The following is a 21761-nucleotide window of genomic DNA, read 5'->3' on the forward strand; positions in this document are numbered from 1 at the left end:
ATTTATTTCCACCTTTGTATGGTTAGGATTTCTCATATTTAATGCTTTCACTTTAAATATGGGAAATCATAACCATACAAAGATGGAAATAAATATAACCGTTGGATCAACATAATCGATCTAACAGTGAGATTAATTAGTAGTCACTTGTTAGTAACACAACTTGGTTGTCACAATATCTTTAAAAGTGCAAATACTAATCCCAATATGTTAACACAAAGTAGTTTTTGACTTTTACAAATATTTCTTAAAAAAGCAACGCGTAAGAATCTTTTGAAAACCATCTAAATTACGAATAAATCTTTGGTGTTATTATTGTATCTAGATTGATTCAGTGCACATTCCATCAATGGAAGCATTACACATCAGATAAGAGAAAAAAATTTGGTAGAGAAAATAAAATTTTGACTGATATATAAAATTTCTATTAATGGAATACACTGAATCTTTGATGCAGTAGTATTACCAAAAATTTATAGCTAGTGGTTTTTTTGTTCATTGAAGACTCGAGTGTTTTTTATATAAGGCAACCCCCGACATGTGACTGTAAAAGTTCAACAAGAATCCAAAACCTTCCACACCAAAGAAAAGAAAAAGAATCCAAAACCTTTCTTCTGATGGAGTCAGAGATCCCAAGCGAATGGCAATCCCAAGCCTTCAACGTTCTCAGTTCCAACGACAACAACGCCATTGAAACTCTCTTCTCCGACCTCTCCTCTCCCCAAGCACTCACATTCCTCCAATGCTGCATGCACCACCACCCCGATCTCCTCTTCATCAAGCTCTTCTTCCTCCTACGCTGTAGCCCTAATCTCGACACGCGCGCCAACGCCGCACGCGCCTTCAGCTTCGTTAAACCCTCCGAAATCTGGCCCATGCTACAGCCCGTGGTCCAGGCCCACATCAAAACCCACTTCATTAATTACCTCACAGAAGAAACTTCAATCCACGTTCTCAGACTCGCTTCCTATGTCCTCGCTGAAACTGTTTCCGTTATATACAAAACTCATCAACACTGGCCTCAGATTCTTGAATGGATTGTGTCGTCTATCGCTTCAAACGACGACAAGTTTCGTGAAGTCGCGCTGTTGGTTTTGTCTTCGTTGCCAAACGATTGTCGTTTTCTTGTTTGCGATGCTCTCCGCGACCGCCTCCGCGTTCTTCATTCGTCGTTTTTGAGTTCTCTGGCGTCGTCGAACCCTAACCTTCAGGTTGCGTCGTTTGGTGCGGTTGTGAGTTTGGTTCGATTGTTCTCTGATCCTTCACTGTTCCATGAGCTCTTACGCGCGATGATGGCTGGCGTGTTCACACTCTTGCATGGTTTCGAAGGTACCTATTTTCGAATCGCGTTCGTTGAGTTGATAAATCTGGTGCCTTAAGAGCCTCTTCTGTTGAAGCCTTACGTGAGTGACATGGTTCTCGACGCGCTTCAGATCGCGGAGAATGAGGGTTTGACCAAAGAAACACATCGTTTGGCGTTTGAGTTGGTTATGGGCATGACTGAGGTAAAAGAGTACAGTGAACACGTGTTGCTGAACCTTCCTTCTCAAACTGTGGTTAGGTTGTTCCTCGTTCCTATGAAGATGCTTTTGTGTATTGAAGAGGATGGTGGTGTTGGTGAACATGACTATGACTTTGGAATAAAGTGTTTGAAACAACTTTGTGTTACACTTGGAGGGAGTAAAGTATTGGCAATTGCTTCAGAACTGTTGCCTCTTTACTTGGATTCCAAGGAATGGAAGAAGCGCCATGCTGGAATTACAATGCTTACTGTGATCTCAAAAGAGTTCTCTGATGAAATGGTGATCTCATCATCTTAACAACTCTCTTTTGCTTTCATATATATTAATAACTTTTTTGACTTAATTGCTGGTGAGGTTTACTACTTTCTCACACTGTCTAACCTTTGTTTATTAATTACATTTTTGCAGGTATTGATGGAAAATTTTCTTGGGGAAGTGCTGACCAAAGTTTTGAATTCATTCCAAGACTCTCATGCTCAAGTTAGGTTGGCAGCTTTTAATTTTATGGAGACGCCTACAAACTTTGTCCATGTGGCGCAAACCCTTTATCATCCTAGGCTTCTGAATGCTTTTTCTATTGCACTTGACAATGATCAGGACTATAAAGTGAAGGTATTGTAGATATATAGATGTGAAATTGAATTTGAATTTACTTGCATCATGTTAAAGCTAATTATTATGTTAGGGACCTATTTGCAAGGTATGGGACTTAGAGTCCCACGTTGGTTGTATGGGCAACTAATGTGGGGTTTATAAGGCGTTGAGGACTCTTACACTTTGAGTTAGCTTTAGAGGTGGTACACCTCAAGGTTCTTATCATATTATGATATACAAACTTCCGTGACCCATAGATAGTTGCTTCATTGCCCTGAAACATAAATACAGGAGAAACAACTCTGAAGTACATATACTCACTTTGCTAGTAGTCTAGGGGATTAATTCAGTTTTAGATTATTCACTTCATCCATAGCTTCTTTTGAATGAATTTTGCTGCTAGTTTTTTGGTATGCCAATCATGACTACATAAACAAAGGTATAATCCCTAGTGTATAGTTAAAAGGTACCTCCTCTTATTATGATCAAGATACATACCTCCTCTCAATCTCATGTTGAAATTTTTAGCAATTTATCTTTTGATAGTTTTTCTTTGAAATGAACACTCGGGGTGGGAACGTTGGCAATGCTTGGAAGCATGAACAGTGTCTAGATATTTTACTCGTCCTTCCATTCTTTATGTTTTCACTCTCACTGAGCAAGTCATTAGTGTTATTAGGGAAAAGTTCACTAATACCATGTGGTTTGCTTCAGGATCATTTATGTCCCTGTGGTTTTTTTTTTTATCATATATGTTCTTGTGGTTTGCAAAAATATATGTTTTTAATCATATATGTCCTGTGATTTTTTATTTTTTACAAAGCACAAGAGTATATGTGATAAAAAAAAACCACAGGAACATAGGTGATTCTGAAGCAAACCACAGAGATATTGGTCAACTTTTCCCTTGTTATTATCATCAGCATGTGTGTCTTCTTTATCTTGTTTTTCAAACTTGTCTTATAAGTTAATAATCTTGTGTTGCTTTTCTAGGTAAAAGCCGCCTCAGCTATGCTATTCTTTCTAAAGAACACTCTTCCAGAGAGCTTAACTATGTTCAAGGACGTGGACACCGTAATGGGCAAATTGTTGTCATTGCTTCAGGTAAAAATTACAATCTTTTTTTATGCTGGAATTCAGTGTCTGTCGATAAGTTACCGGATAATTTATTACTACCAATAAAGAAGGAAATATATTTCTTACATTTTCCTTCTTGAAATTTTCATCAAGGCTCATAATATTCTAATTCCTCCCATTGTGACATGCTTATTTGATATTTTTCAGCCATCTGCTTGCTAAGAAGTGTTAAGCAAAGAAGAATTGCTTTGTCAACTTTCAACTTTGTTGAACAGCGGTGTCATGAAGTAGCTCACAAGTAGTCTTGGCGAGAGGATTTTGTTAATAGTAATTCCAAAGTTCTCTTATTAATCTTCTAAGCAAGGGATATTGTAACTTTAATTTCATTTTTTCCCTTCTTTTTGTAGCTCATACAATTTATTCTGTTACTTTTTGTTAACAGAAAAATTTCAAATATAAGTGGAAGAGAAGCCCGCTCCAATATAGTAGCTTTACTTGTATATACATATATAATGATATACGATTAAATCATTTCAAAGGAAAAACGACAATACGTACCAACATTCATTAATAACCATATATCGTGTATTCAAATGATTAAGTTAAGATTAAATTCATATAGTAAAATGACTTCAATTTTAAATAACAAATCACTATTTTAGAGAGTGGATTGGTTTGTATTTTGAAGTAAATGGTTGTCTCTCTATCTCTATGTTTTGCCATATTAGTACATTTTTGCCAAAAAAAAAACTGTCAAAAAGGGTAAATGGAGCCAGTTTGTGACATGGCATGCATCATTGAATCCATACACCGTAAAGATTGTATCTTAATGTAGCACGATTGCAATGTAAAAATGAGAAAGAACTAACATATATATCAAAATGGAAAAAATATTATGGGAGAGCCACCTCCTATATAAGTTTGAAAAAGCTCTAATTGTATTAATTGAATAATTAATAAAATGGTGAAGAAATTAAAAAACTATCATATTGATATTGATATTTAATATGTATCGTATGATTTGTCTTTTGGATACTTTTAAATATTTTTAACCTATATTTTCAAATTACTTTTTGAATTTTTGTCCCCATAAAAATGAGATACTTTAATGATTAGATCCATAAATTACAGTACAATGATTAAAGCTGACTTGAAAAGTATTGATGTCTTTGGTATCATTTAAGAATACGTTTTTATATTAAGATTATATATTTTTATATGTTATACTTAGGAAAATAGTATCTAATGTTACGTTAGATAACTTGTCTAATGTCAATTGAAACGATGTTGTTTTGCAATTAAAAAATTAAAATGACAAAGACTATTATAATCCTGAAATAAATTAAAATTACAAACTCACCATAATTTTTGCCCCAACACAACATTGTTTCAATCAGTGGCGGACGCAGGAATTTTATTGAGAGGGGGCGAAAAATAAAAATACTTCTTCATAAATAAAATTACTTCAAATACAATACAGACATAATATGCAAAAAATTGAAAGAAATATATTACAGAAATTAAGATCACTTCACTTGACTCTTACTCTACGTGTTTTCGCATTGTTAAACCTATCTACAATAAAAACAGATCCAGAAAATGTTTAAATAAATTATAGATAAGTAAATAAATTAAAAAAAGTGTATGTGGAAATACATTGTACCTAAATGATGCTTGGACAATCTGTTGAATCCAGTAAAATTATTTAAATATAATCATCAAGATATATTGTACGTAGAACAACACTCCTGCAAGCTAACCAACATTGAAAAGTAAACACTTCTAGATCCCAGAGTTCAAAGAATAAGAAATTACAGACTAAAAAAATACACTAACAGTTCAGTAAATGAAGTATTTGAAAATTTGAAATATTACAAGTCTCCAATAAATATGTTGTTTTTCACCTTGAGTTTTGATTTTATTTTTTTATTGGTTCATCCATGTTTTGAAATTTTTTTTAATTTATTTGTCCAGCACAATTTATTCTTTCAGTCATAAAGTAATCTTTAATGAAACATTAAAGCATTAAAAAATATTAACGCACCGAACGTCGGTATAAAAAAATGCTAATCAATGAGTCGAAACAAAACATTCAAAACATGGGATTATATGAAAGGATTTCGAAACAAAACAATCGAATAATAGCATCATTGTTAATTTCATAAAAAAAAAATAGAGATAGTGAAAGACTGAGCTGAGAAAATTTGTTAAAATTGAAAGAGAAAGAGAGGGATTTTTTCCATGGGGATGCAAATGGGGCCATGATTGAGTGTAGTGTGATATCTTATGGTGTCATGAAAAATAATTTTATATTATATAATTTTTAAAACAAATAATTTAATAATATTATTAAAATTTTATTTTATATATATATATTAAAAAAAGTTTCTTTAAATTTGGGAGGGTGGTGGCCCCCTAAATCCGCCTCTTGTTTCAATAAACTTTAGACAAAGTTATTTAAAACCTTATATCTTAACTGTATTGTGTTCTAAAATTTTAAAATTTATTCTATCCGTTTATCAAAAAAAATTACCGTGCATGCATGCCCACATATTCCGTATTTGTTTCCGTATTTCAAAGAGCTATATGAAATATGCGTAATTTAAAATATAAAATAAAAATATAGAAACAACAAAAATTTGCTTGAGAAAAACTTTATATACCAAGAATATAGATAAATTTCCGTTTATCTTTAAAACTATACGTTATTAGCTAAAGCTTTGTACCCTAATGTCTTACAAATCTATGAAATACTAAATTATATCAATTAGCCGAATCATATTGAAATAATAAAACAAAGATAACAACATATCTTATTTTTGGAGTCGACGACTTTGTTTTATCTTATATTATTTTCAGTTCTGTTTATGTTTTGTTTTTTTATTTGTTATCATTATAATTACTTTTTCTATATAATAAATCATTGACTTAATGTTTCTCAAGTTGTAGAAGATAATTAATTTATCTCCTATACATATATAAAAATGTGCGGTGTCTATATTTTTATTTTCTCTTTTTTTCATATGGCCTCATACACTTTTACAACATGAGAAACAATAATCTCGTAAACTTAGAGTTGACAAAATGTAAGCCGCTACAAATGGCGAGTTGGGTTGGGATTTCCATCCCGCCAACCTGCTTCAACCAGTCTCTTTTAAGGGCGGGTCAAAACGGGTTCAACTTGTGGCGAGGCAGGTTAATTTTTTATTTTAAATAATAATAATTATTATGATATTTCTTATATATCTTTTGTCTTCATTTGATACCTTTTACATTTGTGGGGAGTATAAATTAAAAAAAAAATCACTTTTTTAATATATTGATGAGTTGGCAAGGCGGTACGGGATAAAATTTTCAATTCATTTTCAAAAGTAAGGCAGATTGGATTATTTTAAGGTGGGTTGGAGGTGGGGCGGGCCATGTTACCCGCTTTGCCACCTCTTTATTTTACCCTTTTTTGTTTTTATCTTAAGATACATTATTTTAGCCTTTATAGTCATTATTAAATATCAGTTTTCCAAAAGTAAGTTTGGATAAGTATACTAAGCGAGGTGTATTGCTTTAGAATTTTGAAAAAAAAGTTTTTATAGATTTTAAAAGACTATTTAGAATTAGACTGACTTTAAAGACTTTTTAAAAAGATTTTTTTTTACAGTCAAGATTTCATAAGATTGAATTTTAAATGATTTTAATAGAATTTATAAGATTTGAAAAGATAATATTGATTTATAAGATTTTAAAAACAATATGAATTTATAACAAATATTCAAAATTACAAGAGTCAATTAAAAAATAATAAAGAAATGCAATGATATTAATAAAAAAATCAAAACCTAATATAATTTTCTCAATCAATAAAATATAATATAACTTTTAACAAACATTCAAAATTACTTAGCAATAATTCTCCATATATCTAAAATTATACTAGTCCTTCATGCATTAGCATTTTCTCGTTCATGCTATTGGGTTTGACCAATGAGTTAAAAATTATCTTCTTCATTTGGTACCAAAGCTATGCATGTATGATTATAACACCCAATTTTTATTTATTTATTAAAATAATTCTAAATTTACATATAGAACCTAAAGTTCATGATAAAATTTTGTTTGAAATTTTTTGCAATTGATCTTGGAAACCTTGGAGTTTTTGTTCTAAGTGATGAGAGTTTTCTAACCATATATCATATGCATGTTTTCATTTAGTATTTTAAGAAAATTTCGAATCTAAATTTTTGAGTTTTATTACATGAAAGTTTAGAAAAAATTTCAAATTATTTTCAATCGATACATTAAAATTTTAAATTATTTTGGGGCATTTGAAAAACAAGTTTTTAGTTATCTATTGATACAAAAATTGTTTGAAATCATTTCCTATAGCGAAGGAATTTAGTTCATGAATGTAGTGTTACGAAATATAGGGTTTATATTATGAAAGTTTCAATCTTTCTTTAAATTGATCTTGTTTCATTGATGTAAAATGAAAATTGGTTTAAGGGTTTTATGTTATTTTGAATACAAAAATCATACCTTTATATGCCAAGAAAAATCGTGGCCCATAGCTTGAAAAATTATTTTTTAAACTTCCAAAAGCTCTCAAAAAAATCTAATGTCTGAGTTGTTTTGTGATGAAAATCGCTCAAAAATATGCTATTTTTTAGCTTTGACGAAGCTCCCATAACCCGATTTTTAGCGGGTCAACCCATCAAAAGAAGAAGAAAATAGTGCAATAGAGAAATCTCAAGAAATCCTAGGGGTTAGGGTGAGATTGTGAGAGAGGCATCCTATATATTTCTCACTAAGAAATCTCACGAAATCCACACCAATAGAAAATCCATTATAATCATCAGATTTTTGAATACCACAAGATTGTTTTTCCTTTGTTTAAAATCCTGATTGAATACCGACGTATTTGGATGGACTCTAAAATAATCTTTTAAAATCCTAATCGAATATCACATCACTTTTTTTCAATCCTTTAAAATCCTAATCGAATACCAATGGATTTTTTGTCCAAAAACAATCCATTAAAATCCTTTGAAATCCCAATCCAATACACCCCTAAAAATGTTCTATAATTAGTAACATGGGTGTTATGATCTGATAGATCATAATGTCCAATCATAGATTGGTATGTTAATATTGGATCTGTTTACCCTCCCCCAGGTACCTATAGGAGAGGTACCCTAAAGATAGGCGCATCACTGTGCACTATAGTATAACGACATAGTCAAGGCGTGGGGTGTGTGCACAGTGACAAGCTAAGAGAGAGGGTTTTTAGTCTGTGTACCTTATTGGTTTAACCCCGTATTTATAGATGGGTTACCTGAAGGAGGGTACTTCTGGGCCTCTTAGGAATATTGGGAACCCAAGTCCAACTGCTTAGCTGTCTGGATAGGATCGTCATCAATAGGAGATTCCCTTCCCTTTGTGTTGTCCTTTATTGGTCCTTCTAGAATATGAGCCTTTGTCAGGTCCATAACAATGGGGTATTGGGATTTCATATTTAATAATCTCCTTGAGGGTATTTAAATTACGACTAATAATATGATATAAGGTTCGATCAGGTGTCCAAATTCACGATTATATGATGAAAGGTTCGATCAGGTGCCCCTAATTAGGGTGGTAAACGAACCAGGGGCCTTTGGCTCGGCTCGTGAAGGCCTGGACTCACGATTATATGATTATATGTCTAAAATTGGTTGTTGGAATCAGACTTAGACTTGTATCAAAGTTCGTTTAATAAAAAAGCCTCAGACTCCAATTTCGAAAGCTCGGCCTTAGAGCCTCCCAGGCTGACCTAGTATATTAATTTTTATTTTATATTTTTTATACTATTTTTAGTATCTCTCTCCTCAATCCATTTCACCCCATTTTATGGTTAAACAGATTTTTTGAATGATTTTGTTCTATATTATGCTATTTAGATGTACATTAAATTTATGAATATTATGGAATTACTAGCTGTTGATTGTATCTCTTGTTTGGATAAATTTTTGTTGTCTTATTTTTTTTAAACAGGCTAAACAAAGCTTTTATTTTTTTGTAAATAAGTGAGGACACAGGCTAATAATTATATTCATAACAAGTAACAGGCTTGGTCAGACTTACACATTTAAACACAGACTTAGCATTTTAAGACCAAAAACCAAAACTATAATTATATTCAAAACAAGTAACAGGCTTGATCACATTTAAACACAGACTTAGGCTTTTAAGACCAAAGCTCGGCTCGGCTCAACCCGTTAACGCCCCTACCGCCGATACTCATTGAATAAGAATAACAATTATGATGAAAATAACCTAATATATATAGCTTCGTAGACAATAAATCATAAGATTATTTATTTGTCTTGCTCTTTCAGCCATCACATATACTTTCTTTCTTTCTCTTGCTCCCTAGAGTTTTCGTTCTTTATGAAACAAATAACGTAGCAAGAAAGCACCTCGCAAACATTTGTAATGGAGTCAGAATTCTCAACCGAATTGCAATCCAAAGCCTTCGAGGTTCTCAGTTCCGATGACAACACTGCCATGGAAACACTCTTTTCACATCTCTTCTCTCACCAACACCAATCTCATGCAATCACATTCCTCCAATGCTGCATGCACCACCACCCCGATCTCCTCTTCATCAAGCTCTTCTTCCTCCTACGCTGCAGCCCTAATCTCGACACGCGCGCAAACGCCGCACGCGCCTTCCGCTTCGTTAAACCCTCCGAACTCTGGCCCAAGCTAAGACCCGTGGCCCAGGCCCGTCTCAAAGCCCACTTCATCGATTACCTCACTGAAGAAACTTCAATCCAAGTTCTCAGACTCGCTTCCGTCGTCCTCGCTGAAACCGTTTCCGTTGTATACAAAACTCATCAAAACTGGCCTGAGATTCTCGAATGGGTTATGTCGTCTGTCGCTTCAAACGACGACAAGTTTCGTGAAGTCGCGCTGTTGGTTTTGTCTTCGTTGCCAAACGATTGTCGTTTTCTTATTTCCGATGCTCTCCGCGACCGCGTCCGCGTCTTTCATTCGTCGTTTTTGAGTTCTCTGGCTTCGTCGAACCCTAACGTTCAGGTTGCGTCGTTTGGTGCGGTTGTGAGTTTGGTTCGGTTGTTCTCTGATCCTTCGCTGTTCCACGAGCTCTTACGCGCGATGATGGTTGGTGTGTTCACACTCTTGCATGGTTTCGAAGGTACCTATTTTCGAAGCGCGTTCGCTGAGTTGATAAATTTGGTGTCGCAAGAGCCTCTTCTGTTGAAGCCTTACGTGAGTGACATGGTTCTCGACGTGCTTCAGATCGCGGAGAGTGAGGGTTTGAGCAAAGAAACGCACCGTTTGGCGTTTGAGTTGGTTATGGCCATGACGGAGTTAAAAGAGTACCGTGAACACGTGTTGCTGAACCTTCCTTCTGATACTGTGGTTAGGTTGTTCCACATTCCAATGAAAATGTTACTATCTATTAAAGAGGATGGTGTTGGTGACCATGACCGTGACTTTGGAATAAAGTGTTTGAAACAACTTTGTGTCACACTTGGAGGGAGTAAAGTATTGCATTTAATTGTTTATGAAGTGTTGCCTCTTTACTTGGATGACACGGAATGGAAGAAGCGCCTTTCGGGAATTACATTGCTTAATGTGATTGCAAAAGAGTTCTCAGATGAAATGGTGACCTCATCTTAACATTTTCTTATATATAGAAATTGTTGTTATCTTAGTGGTTGTTTTCTTCAATATCACTGTCTAACCTTTTTTGTATACCTACATTTGTGCAGGTATTGATGGAAAATTTTCAAGGGGAAGTGCTGAACAAAGTTTTGAAGACATTCCAAGACTCCCATGTTCAAGTTCGGTTGGCAGCTTTTAATTTTATGGAGATGCCTACAAACTTTGTCCAGGCGGCGCAAATCCTTTATCATCATAGGCTTGTGCATGCTTTTTCCATTGCACTTGACAGTGATCAGGACTGTAAAGTGAAGGTACTGTAGATGTGAAATTGTGAATTGAGTACTGGTTTCATGCTAAAGCTGTTTACTATAATTTAAAAATTCCACGATCCTTAGATAGTTGCTTCATTGCCCTGAAACATAAATACAGAGGAAACACTCAGAAGTACTTCTATACTCACTGTTTGACTGGATTAATTCAGTTTTTGATTCACTTCATATCCAGATGTAGACATTTGAATGAAGATATCTTAATGAATTTCATAGTAGTTTTTTGTATTGCCAATCCTGTCCATATAAACATATGTAACATCACTAGTAGTTATACCTCCTCTCATTATAATCAAGATGCATACCCTACTATTTTGACATATTATTTTTCAAAAGCCTATGATGCTTTTAATTTTGAAAAAAGGGGGTGTGGTTTTTTTTTTTTTTTTATGCTTTTAATTTTGAAAAAATATTTTCTCCTACAGATATGCTTTGTTTACTATGAATCTTTTAGTGTGTATAAGAAGCCATGGGACATTATGGAAAATTATTTTTCCCTTTTGATTTTTTGGATTTCTACCAACACAAATGATCTTTATCACCAGCATGTGTCTTCTTTATCTCGTTGTCAAACATGTCTTATAAGTTAATAATCTTATGTTGTTTTTCTAGGAACAAGCTGCCTCAGCAATGCTATTCTTTCTAAAGAACACTCTTCCAGAGAGCTTAACATTGAACAAGAATGTGGATACCATAATGAGCAAATTGTTGTCAATGCTTAAGGTAAAAATTACATTATTATATTATGCATGATTTCAGTGTCTGTAGAAAGTCACCATATAGTTTATTATTACTAATTTTGGAGAAAATGTCATTCCTACATTTTTTTTTCTTGAAAGATTTTCCTTTTGAATTCCCACCATTATGATCTGTTTATTTGATGTTTTTCAGCCATCTGCTTGCTGCAGGGTAAAGAAAGTGCTAAGCAAAGAAGTATTGCCTTGTCAACTTTTAATATAGTTGCACAGCGGTGTCATGAAGTAGCTCCCAAGTAGTCTTTCTGATCTTCCTTTTGTCATTCTTATATGTTCGATATATTTATCAATATCATATAATGATCATACATGTTCTATATGTTTTTCTTGGTAGGTACTGTGCAAATTATCTTCCAATCTTACTAGAAGCATGTAATGACAAGGATTCTGAAATCAAAGAGGTTTCCTGCCTTGTGCCGGATTGGTTTTATTCCTATTGCAGATATTCTGTATCCAATTATTTACTATGTCCCTTTTTCAGGAGGCAGCACGGGGAATTCGAATTTGTGCAGAGTTTGGAACACCTCAGCTGAAGCCTTTTGTCAATAGTATGCTTTTGTTCCATAATTCTCCCAAATCCCAATGTTATTGTTAATAGTATCACAACTAAGATATGTTTTCTGTCCTTTTTAGGGATATTGTCAGAAATCAGTGTTTTAATGAAAGATCCAAATCGATCACTTTCAGAGAATGCAAAAGCACATGATATTGCTGTTTCTGCTCTAGGAAGAATTTGTGAATTCCATCGTGACAGCATTGATGGCTCTAAGGTAATGTTTTCCTTCATATTGTTGTCTAATCGTTAGAGGTTATTGCCCTTTCTTCAGATCTTTCTGTAAAAAAAAAAAAAAAAGTCCAGTTTTAATATTTACATAGAAATGAACTCCACAATTTTATTTACCAATCCTTTCTGCAATCCAAACACAAGATTTATCCGAAGTAGTTCAAGTTTTGTCAGAACTAGAATCGACATTAAAATTCTAAAACTTCAATTCTGATTTTGTTGTCCACATAGAGCCTAATGTTTTCTAATAAGCATAGGACTGAATTCACCAGGTATATACACTGTCCCCTCAGAACATATTCTGGAATGTGAAACAGAATTTATACTTGTCCTATCAGGGAGGGTCGAAGTTGCTGAAGTGATGCCTTATTCTGAAATTTGAATTCAGTTGTATTTACTCAAACTTTGTATGATAAGTATTATTTATTGCTTGTCCCTTTTAACATAAGAAATAGCATGGAAAAGGAAGGCTGCTTTATAATTTCTGACATGGTTCTTACTGCACTAATAGTCGAAACCTAGCCAACAGATTTAATTACTGGTTTACTACTATATTTATGTTCAGGTAGAGCTAAGTTTCTTGATATCAGGATAGATATATTTGATCAACTTATGTATTTGTTCAATTGGTGGCCATAGTTAGAAAATGATGAAGAAGAAAGAACAATTTTGACCCCTATTATACTTGCAGATTGTTCCTGCCTGGTTAAGTTACTTGCCACTTAAAGATGATTTGACTGAAGCCAAAGTCATGCATGAACAACTTTGTGTAATGGTTGCAAGGTGAGTGTTTAAAAGTATCTTTTTGAATTCTTAGTTTTTCAATACAACAAGCAGGTTTGATTAACGGAATGCTTTAATACTTTTCAGATTAGATAAGGACCTTTTAGGAGCCGGTAATCAAAACCTTGTTAAGATAATTGCAGTGTTTGTGGAGGTGAGTTATCGACATGTATATACCTATTTGTTTGATTTCTCTTTGTTTTTTCTGTCAATTAAGAAATGTTTAAACACTTGACAGCTATCAATATTGTAGGCATTCTTGTTTAAAAGAATATCTAGGAAATTACTGGGTTAACATGACTCGTTGAAGTCACAAAATGTCCCCTTTTGAATGAATTTCTATGCTGCATGAATTAGATTATAGATCAACTTTACTATTGCTTTTTGTTTTTTGTTATGAAAAGACTTGGATATGCTCTAATGCTCTAATTTCTTACACTATATAAACATGATTCTTTAATTTTATTGAATATTGATCACTTTATGTGTGCCCTTATATCTGGTTGAATATAATTTTATTACAGGTTATTGATAAGGGTGACAAATTAGCTACAACACAAACAATCAAGCAGATGAATAATTTGCTGAGGCAGCTTGGGCGACAGATTCCTCGTAGTGCGCTTGATACAATTTTATTGTCTTTGAATGCCAATCAACGGCAACTATTATTGCCTTTGGTATCCTCTTAGTAGTTTTACTTTTATAGAAAAAAGATGTATAGTTTTGTGAAAATATTGAACAACAAATCTTCATTTGAAACTTTGAAACTCTGTTAGATGTTAGTTTGTTAGGATTTTATGTTAGCCTATTGTAACAGCTAAGTATGATTTGTTATAGCTGTTTTCTTTGTAACAATTTGTACGTTCCTATGTCTATTTATATGACCTCTGGGAAATTAATAAGGCAGATCAATACAAACCATTATGCAAAACATATCTTCCGCTTCTAATATGGTATCAGAAGGTACAATCCAGGCCTCCTAACCTATCAAGCGTACAACCTTGTTACCTAATTTAAAACCCACCCACACCACCACCATGACTTCCGAAACAAATCCAAACACAACTCAACCCAACCCTAATACATCTGAAACCAGTAACACCACTGAGTCGTCTGGCCCCAACACAACCTTAAAAACTACAGATCCTCGTTCTCCTTTTTATCTCTCCCCACCAGGCGTTCTTCTCACCAACATATTGCTACGCGGTGACTCAAATTATGACACATGGAGCAGGGCCATGAAAAACGCGTTTGATGCCAAAAACAAGTTGGGGTTTGTCCTTGGTTCCATCCACGCTCCTTCCGACGTTATTTCTGATGAAGGTCAGGCTTGGAGAATGTGTAACTCCATGATATCTGGATGGATTCACAATACTATCGACCCACAACTACGTCATTTCATCAAATATTTTCCAACTGCTAAACAACTTTGGGATGATCTCAAGGATAAGTATTCTGTGGCCAACATTCCACGTATCTATCAACTCAAAAGTCTCCTTCCCAACATCAAACAACAAGGTTCTTCCATCAGTTCATACTACACACGCCTTCGTGCCATTTGGGATGAACTTGAGGAACACTACACATCTGACCCGTGCTCAAATGGGGATCAATGTCCTGTTACTAAGCTTCTTAACAGTATTATCACCAACGATCAAGTGTATCAGTTTCTCATGGGTCTTGATGAAGCAACTTTTGGTATCATCCGCTCCCAAATCCTTAACACCAATCCATTACCTTCCTTAAATCGCGTATATTCAATGTGTAAGACCTCATTCTAGAACCGGTTTGTTAACATCGCATTATGATATTAAGCGCAATTACAATCACATTGGCTCAATTAAAATTCCGGATAAATTTTTCTTTTTAAAACGATGCCGGATTTAAAATATCCAATTGCGTGATCATAACCATATTACTTTGCGGAATCAGATAAACCAAGCTTAACATCATGTTCTTATTCCATTTATAAACCATTAATTTACTTCTTATTTATTTCCCAACTTCTACTATATTGTAGATCTCTTCGTTAGCTACGCGTGGTTTCAAACCGCTCCTCATTTGGAGCTCTGTAGCTCAAGTTATGACGATTTTACTAACTCAGGTGTATGCTGAAAAACTACGCGGGCAGGGCGCTTAAGCGCGCTCCAGGGCGCTTAAGCGCCCACAGACAGAGGGAATTTACATTTTTTTTTGCCACCAAGGGCGCTTAAGCGCTCTCCAGGGCGCTTAAGCGCGCTACCTGGGCACTGATGTAATGTCCCACATCGGTTGGAGAGGGGAACGAAGCATGCCTTAAATAAGGGTGTGGATACCTTTCCTTGTAGGAGGCCTTTTGCGGGGGTAACCCGAAACGTAAAACCGTGAGCTCGACGGTGCTTGTGCACGGGGAAAAGCGGACAATATCCTGCTACCAGGGTTTGGGGCTGTTACATTTGGTATCAGAGCCTGGCCCTGGACCGGAGTGTACAGCGGGGACGCTATATTCCCAGTGGGGGAGGATGTAATGTCCCACATCGGTTGGAGAGGGGAACGAAGCATGCCTTAAATAAGGGTGTGGATACCTTTCCTTGTAAGAGGCCTTTTGGGGGGTAACCCGAAACGTAAAACCGTGAACTCGACGGTGCTTGTGCGCGGGGCAAAGCGGACAATATCCTCCTACAGGGTTTGGGGCTGTTACACAATGGCCACTCAGGAGGAAACTCACAAAACCATTATCCGTTCCTCACCTGATCGAGTTGATGCTGTTGGTTATGCTCTTCAAACTAAACCCCATGCACCATCTACTGTCAAGGCAGCAACCCAGGTTCGCATATGCTCTCATTGTGGTCGTCCAAATCATGACGTATCCAGGTGCTTCTTTCTCCATGGTTTTCCTCCAAAAACACCAGGACGTGATCGTTTCAAACCAAAAATCACTCCTGCCACAGCTAATGCCGCAATCTTGCCTACGCCTTCAGCAAATAATGTTGCATCTCCATCAACAACTCTAACTCCAGAAGTGGTACAACGCTTGCTTTCTCTTGTAGACAAGCCAACCAACGAATCACAACTTTTAACTGGTAATGTTGCTACTCCATCTTGGTTAATAGACAGTGGAGCCTCTCAACATATGACATGTAATATTAACCTGCTTAATAATCCTGTCCACATTGCTCCATCTCAAGTTGGCTTACATGATGGCTCTACCACGCTTGTTATTCAAGCGGGCATTGTCTGTCTAGCTCCGCAGTTAACATTGCACAATGTTTTGCATGTTCCTAATCTCACATGCAACTTGATTTCTGTATCTCAGTTATTATAGACATCCTCTACCATTGTCACATTTAATAAATTCACATGTTTTCTGCAGGACCTCACCCAGAAGATGCTGATTGGATTGGGTAAATTGGTCAATGGAGTATATGTGTTTCAACAGTCCAAGCATCAAGCTCTTGCAACTCAAGCCGACACTACTTTGTGGCATCGACGTTTGGGCCATCCTTCAAATGCAGTTTTTTCATTAATTCCTTGTATTCCTTTTAATATTAGCAACAATAAAGTTGATGTTTGTGATGTTTGTTGTCGAGCAAAAATGACTCGATGTCCTTTCCCTTTAAGCAATAATAAAACCAATGATTGCTTTCAACTTGTGCACTGTGATGTGTAGGGACCGTATCGTCCGTCTACAATTACTGGAGCTCATTATTTTCTCACATTGGTTGATGACTATACTCGTACTACATGGGTTTATCTTATGGCAGAAAAATCAGAAACCCACAGATTGATCACACGTTTCCTTGCTATGATAAAAACACATTTTGGCAAAATGGTCCAAGTATTTAGAACCGACAATGGAACTGAGTTTCTTTCCCAGTCTATGCACGAGTTGCATTCCAACTTTGGGATAGTTCACCAAATATCTTGCATTGACACCCCTCAACAAAATGGACGAGTTGAGCGAAAGCATCGAACAATTCTCAATGTTGCGCGAGCTCTTCGATTTCAAAGTAACCTATCGGTTAAATTTTGGGGAGAATGCATTCTCACCGCTGCCCATCTTCTCAATCGCACACCTAGCAAAACCCTTGGTGGCAAAACTTCCTATGAAATTGCTTTATGGACAGCCTCCTTCATATGCTCATCTACGTACGTTTGGTTGCTTGTGCTATGCCTTGATTCGTCCCAAACCTGCTGACAAGTTTGCTAATCGTTCCACAAGATGTGTGTTCCTCGGCTATCCATTTGGAAAGAAAGGTTGGAGATTAATGGATCTTGAAACCAATAAGATTTTTGTCTCGTGATTTTCGCTTTCAAGAATCAACATTTCCATTTGATGCAGACTCCACATGTGGTCCACCCGAGCCTACTCATGAAATGCAATTACCTTCCTCTATACTCCCACTTAATCACCACCCTTTGGAAGACATACCTCAAACTCTTCCACACAATCATTCTTCCTTTGTTCTTGATAACATACAAAACCCCACATCACCTGACAGGGGGAGTACTTGTCCTCCACAACCTATTGAAGACACCCTTTAAAGTGATCCCTCGTCAGAAAATTCTCCACAAGACCAAGCTACATTGTCTCAGCCTCAAAGAAGTCGTCGTCCTCCACGTTACTTGGATGATTATTCTTGCATCATGCACAAACACATATACTCCATCCCAAGTCTCCTATTCCATCCGCATCTTCAGGAGTAAGGTACCTCATTGAAAACTTTATCTCATATAAACCATTTACTTCAAAACACACACATTTCATGGCAGCTTTGTCTACAGGAGTTGAGCCAAATTCTTATAAAGAAGCCGCAACTGATGAACGTTGGTGTGAAGCCATGCAAGCTGAAATTAAAGCTCTACAAGATAATAAAAGATGGACCTTAACAACTCTTCCTCCAGGAAAACGTGCCATTCCATGTAAATGTATTTATCGTATCAAATACAAATCCGATGGCACTGTGGAAAGATTTAAAGCTCGTCTTGTAGTAGCTGTAAACCACCAAGTTGACAGTGAGGACTTCACGGAGACCTTTGCTCCGGTCACTAAAATGGTGAGTGTTTGTACTTTTCTATCAGTTGTTGTTGCCAAAAACTGGGATATTCATCAATTAGATGTCCACAATGCTTTCCTCCATGGTGATCTCAATGATGAAGTATATATGCGCCTTCCTCAAGGTTTTCATGTTGTCAGTCCATACCAAGTGTGTCGACTATGTAAATCCTTATACGGTTTGCGTCAATCTCCTCGTAACTGGTTCACAAAGCTGTCTTCCTATCTTCTCAACTATGGATTTGTTCAATCCAAAGCAGACTATACTCTATTCACTCTCACACGAGGAACTACATTCCTAGCTGTGTTGATTTACGTCGATGATATTCTTCTAGCAGGAAATGATGCAGAAGCTTGCTGCAAACTTAAATCCTACATGAACTCTTGTTTTCAAATTAAAGACTTGGGTCCACTTAAGTATTTCCTAGGGATCGAGTTTGCCCGCAATTCTACTGGTTTGTTCATGTCACAACGTAAATATGCCACTGACATCCTCAGCGAGGCTGGGTTACTTGGATGCAAGCCCACTGATAGTCCAATCGAACAAAACCACAAGCTAGCTACTGTTGATAGTCCTGACTACAATGATCCTACCAGATATCGCCGGCTCATAGGAAAACTGGTATATCTGACTATTACAAGACCAGAAATTTGCTATGGTGTTCATATCCTCTCCCAGTTTATGCAGAAACCAAAACAAGAACACTACAATGCAGTTTTGCAGTTACTTCACTATGTGAAAGCCAATCCTGGCCAAGGCCTTTTGCTGTCATCTTCTTCTGACCTTCAACTCTATGCTTACTGCGACTCGGACTGGGCTAGTTGTCCTATCACTCGCAGATCACTCACTGGTTTTTTCATCCAACTTGGTTCATCTCCAATCTCTTGGAAAACCAAGAAACAACCTACAGTGTCTAGGTCCTCAACTGAAGCAGAATATTGTGCTATGGCATGTGCAACTTCTGAATTAATATGGCTAAAATCATTTCTTGCGTCTTTGGGCGTCCTCCAATCATCCCCTATGAAATTATTTTGTGATAGCCAAGCTGCTTTGCACATTGCAACAAATCCTGTATTCCATGAGCGGACTAAGCATATCGAATTGGACTGTCATTTTGTACGTGATCATGTTCTTAGCAAGACGATTTCCACTGCACATATTGCTTCTGTTGACCAGCCTGCGGATATCTTTACCAAAGCATTGGGGAAGAAGTAATTCCATTATTTACTGTCCAAGTTGGGTATTTGTCACCTTCATACTCCAACTTGAGGGGGAGTATGAAAATATTGAACAACAAATCTTCATTTGAAACTTTGAAACTCTGTTAGCTGTTAGTTTGTTAGGATTTTATGTTAGCCTTTTGTAACAGCTAGGTATGATTTGTTATAGTTGTTTTCTTTGTAACAGTTTGTACGTTCCTATGTCTATTTATATGACCTCTGGGAAATTAATAAGGCAGATCAATACAAACCATTATGCAAAACATATCTTCCGCTTCTAATAAGTTTTTTTTACGGAAGAAAAAATGTATAGTTGATTTCGTTTTGAACATAATAAGATCATTGGCCTTTGAGTTAAGAGGATCTGAAAATTGTTTCATAAAATCCTTACAAAGGTTTTGGGAATAGAATTTGAGTTAGATTTTACCATGAACATCGAATGAACTAAAAGATAATAGTAATGAACTAACTACCTGAACCTCCCGACTCCTTTACCTTAATCTGTTTTATTTCTAATTTCATAAGTTAAAATGATTTAAGGATTTAATGTTTTGTAGGAGATAAATTTATTTTTTATACATACATAAAAGTATGTGAGATGTATATTTTTTTCTTTTTCTTTTTTCTTCTCGCATGAGTTCCATATAATTTTATGTATGTATAGAAGATAAATTTATCTTCTACAAAAACATTAAAACACGACAATTTCTGTTAATCTAAATTAAATATGAATTAATCTAAAAACGTTTATTAAAAAATTTTAATCTGACTTAACCAACTCAAAATCTAATCTCTCTCTTTTTTATCTTATAAACTATCACCTAGCTAGAGAAAAAACTATCATCTTATCATCTTTTAATTAAAGAATTAAAACTCAATTAGCCAGTAAGTTAATAACCTAGATAATAGGATACCCAAAAAAAAAAATTAAAAAAATAACCTAGTTAATTTGTCTTTAACACTAATTATTCAAACTTCTTAGTTTTAATTAATTTGAATTTAAAAAAAATAAATTTATAGAATTACAAATAAACTAAATTGACCATCACCATAAGGCCGACAAAAGACTAAAAATATGTTCAGCCCAATTTAACCCTTATATACACGCACGAGCCAGTTTTGAAAGCTCCCAATATACTTTTGACCATGAACAATTTAAAAGAGAAATTATAAAAAAGGAGAAAACAAATGCATTCATCTCACTTGTAACAAGAGTAAATCTTATCTGTATGTACAAAATTATACTAAGTAGCATTGAACAAGATCTTTGCTTTGATTGTCATCGTACAATTATAGTACTGTCCCTTGCCATGGCCGGATGACCCTCAAAGCGCAATGGTTGGAAAATAGTAAAACAGACCAACACCTAAGAACTATGTTGTAAGGACATCGATACGGGACACGAGATATGATATGATACTTTGACACATTAATTTTTAAAAATGCTAAATTTTGATATATTAGAACACGTTTAGATATTAAATAATATTTTTAATTTATGTAATGTATATTATATTTAATATTCGATAATTTAACAAAAAAAAATAAAATTAATCTTATAATAACCATCAATTTTGCTTTAAATTTAATAAAATAATAATCATAATCTAATGAATTTAATAGTTGAACTAAAAAAGCAATGCAACGCAATCTTCGAACCCTTTTTTTGAGTCTTTGCAATACATGTTGGAGAGTCAGAGAGTGTCAAAAAGTGTCGGACACGACACATCAAATTTTTTGAAGTGTCGATACTTCGTACCGAAGAACATTATTGCTTTCTTTGGAAGATTAATAAAAAACAGAATGTTAAAATGATAACCCAGTTATTTACACGTATTGTTACTGCTTCCTGCAAAATAATCATCATAATATTTCTTCTAATAATGAAAGGAGTTACTAATCATGGTGCTTGAGATAGTTTTCTCATGTGTGTTAGATAAATATGTGGAGTCCATAATTTAAAACAAAAAGAAAAAGAAATAAAAAAAACTGTCACAAAAT

General features: G+C 35.1%; 2 protein-coding genes and 1 pseudogene across 2 annotated transcripts; all 3 read left to right on the forward strand.

The window, feature by feature from the left end:
• Positions 1–617: 617 nt before the first annotated feature.
• On the forward strand, positions 618–3496 carry LOC133286876 (importin subunit beta-3-like; annotated as a pseudogene).
• Positions 3497–9656: 6160 nt separating this feature from the next.
• LOC133286850 (importin subunit beta-3-like) lies at positions 9657–14193 on the forward strand. Its single transcript, XM_061484345.1, has 10 exons — positions 9657–10853; positions 10961–11164; positions 11795–11905; positions 12091–12173; positions 12272–12338; positions 12419–12485; positions 12571–12707; positions 13413–13504; positions 13592–13658; positions 14029–14193. The coding sequence occupies exons 1-10, from the start codon at positions 9657–9659 to the stop codon at positions 14191–14193; spliced, it is 2190 nt and encodes a 729-aa protein (XP_061340329.1).
• Positions 14194–14541: 348 nt separating this feature from the next.
• Positions 14542–15285, forward strand: LOC133286877 (uncharacterized). Its single transcript, XM_061484377.1, has one exon. The coding sequence runs from the start codon at positions 14542–14544 to the stop codon at positions 15283–15285; it is 744 nt and encodes a 247-aa protein (XP_061340361.1).
• Positions 15286–21761: the final 6476 nt, after the last annotated feature.

The sequence above is a fragment of the Gastrolobium bilobum genome, unplaced genomic scaffold, assembly GCF_033153095.1.
Source record: "Gastrolobium bilobum isolate Gb01-03AN ecotype WA unplaced genomic scaffold, APGP_CSIRO_Gbil_v1 utg3261, whole genome shotgun sequence".
Lineage (NCBI taxonomy): Eukaryota > Viridiplantae > Streptophyta > Magnoliopsida > Fabales > Fabaceae > Gastrolobium > Gastrolobium bilobum.

Coding starts and splice junctions, on each gene's coding strand:
- LOC133286850 (XM_061484345.1), top strand. CDS start 9,657: ATGGAGTCAGAATTCTCAACCGAATTGCAATCCAAAGCCTTCGAGGTT. Junction 10,854..10,960: donor AAGAGTTCTCAGATGAAATG/GTGACCTCATCT, acceptor ACATTTGTGCAG/GTATTGATGGAAAATTTTCA. Junction 12,339..12,418: donor AGGATTCTGAAATCAAAGAG/GTTTCCTGCCTT, acceptor TCCCTTTTTCAG/GAGGCAGCACGGGGAATTCG.
- LOC133286877 (XM_061484377.1), top strand. CDS start 14,542: ATGACTTCCGAAACAAATCCAAACACAACTCAACCCAACCCTAATACA.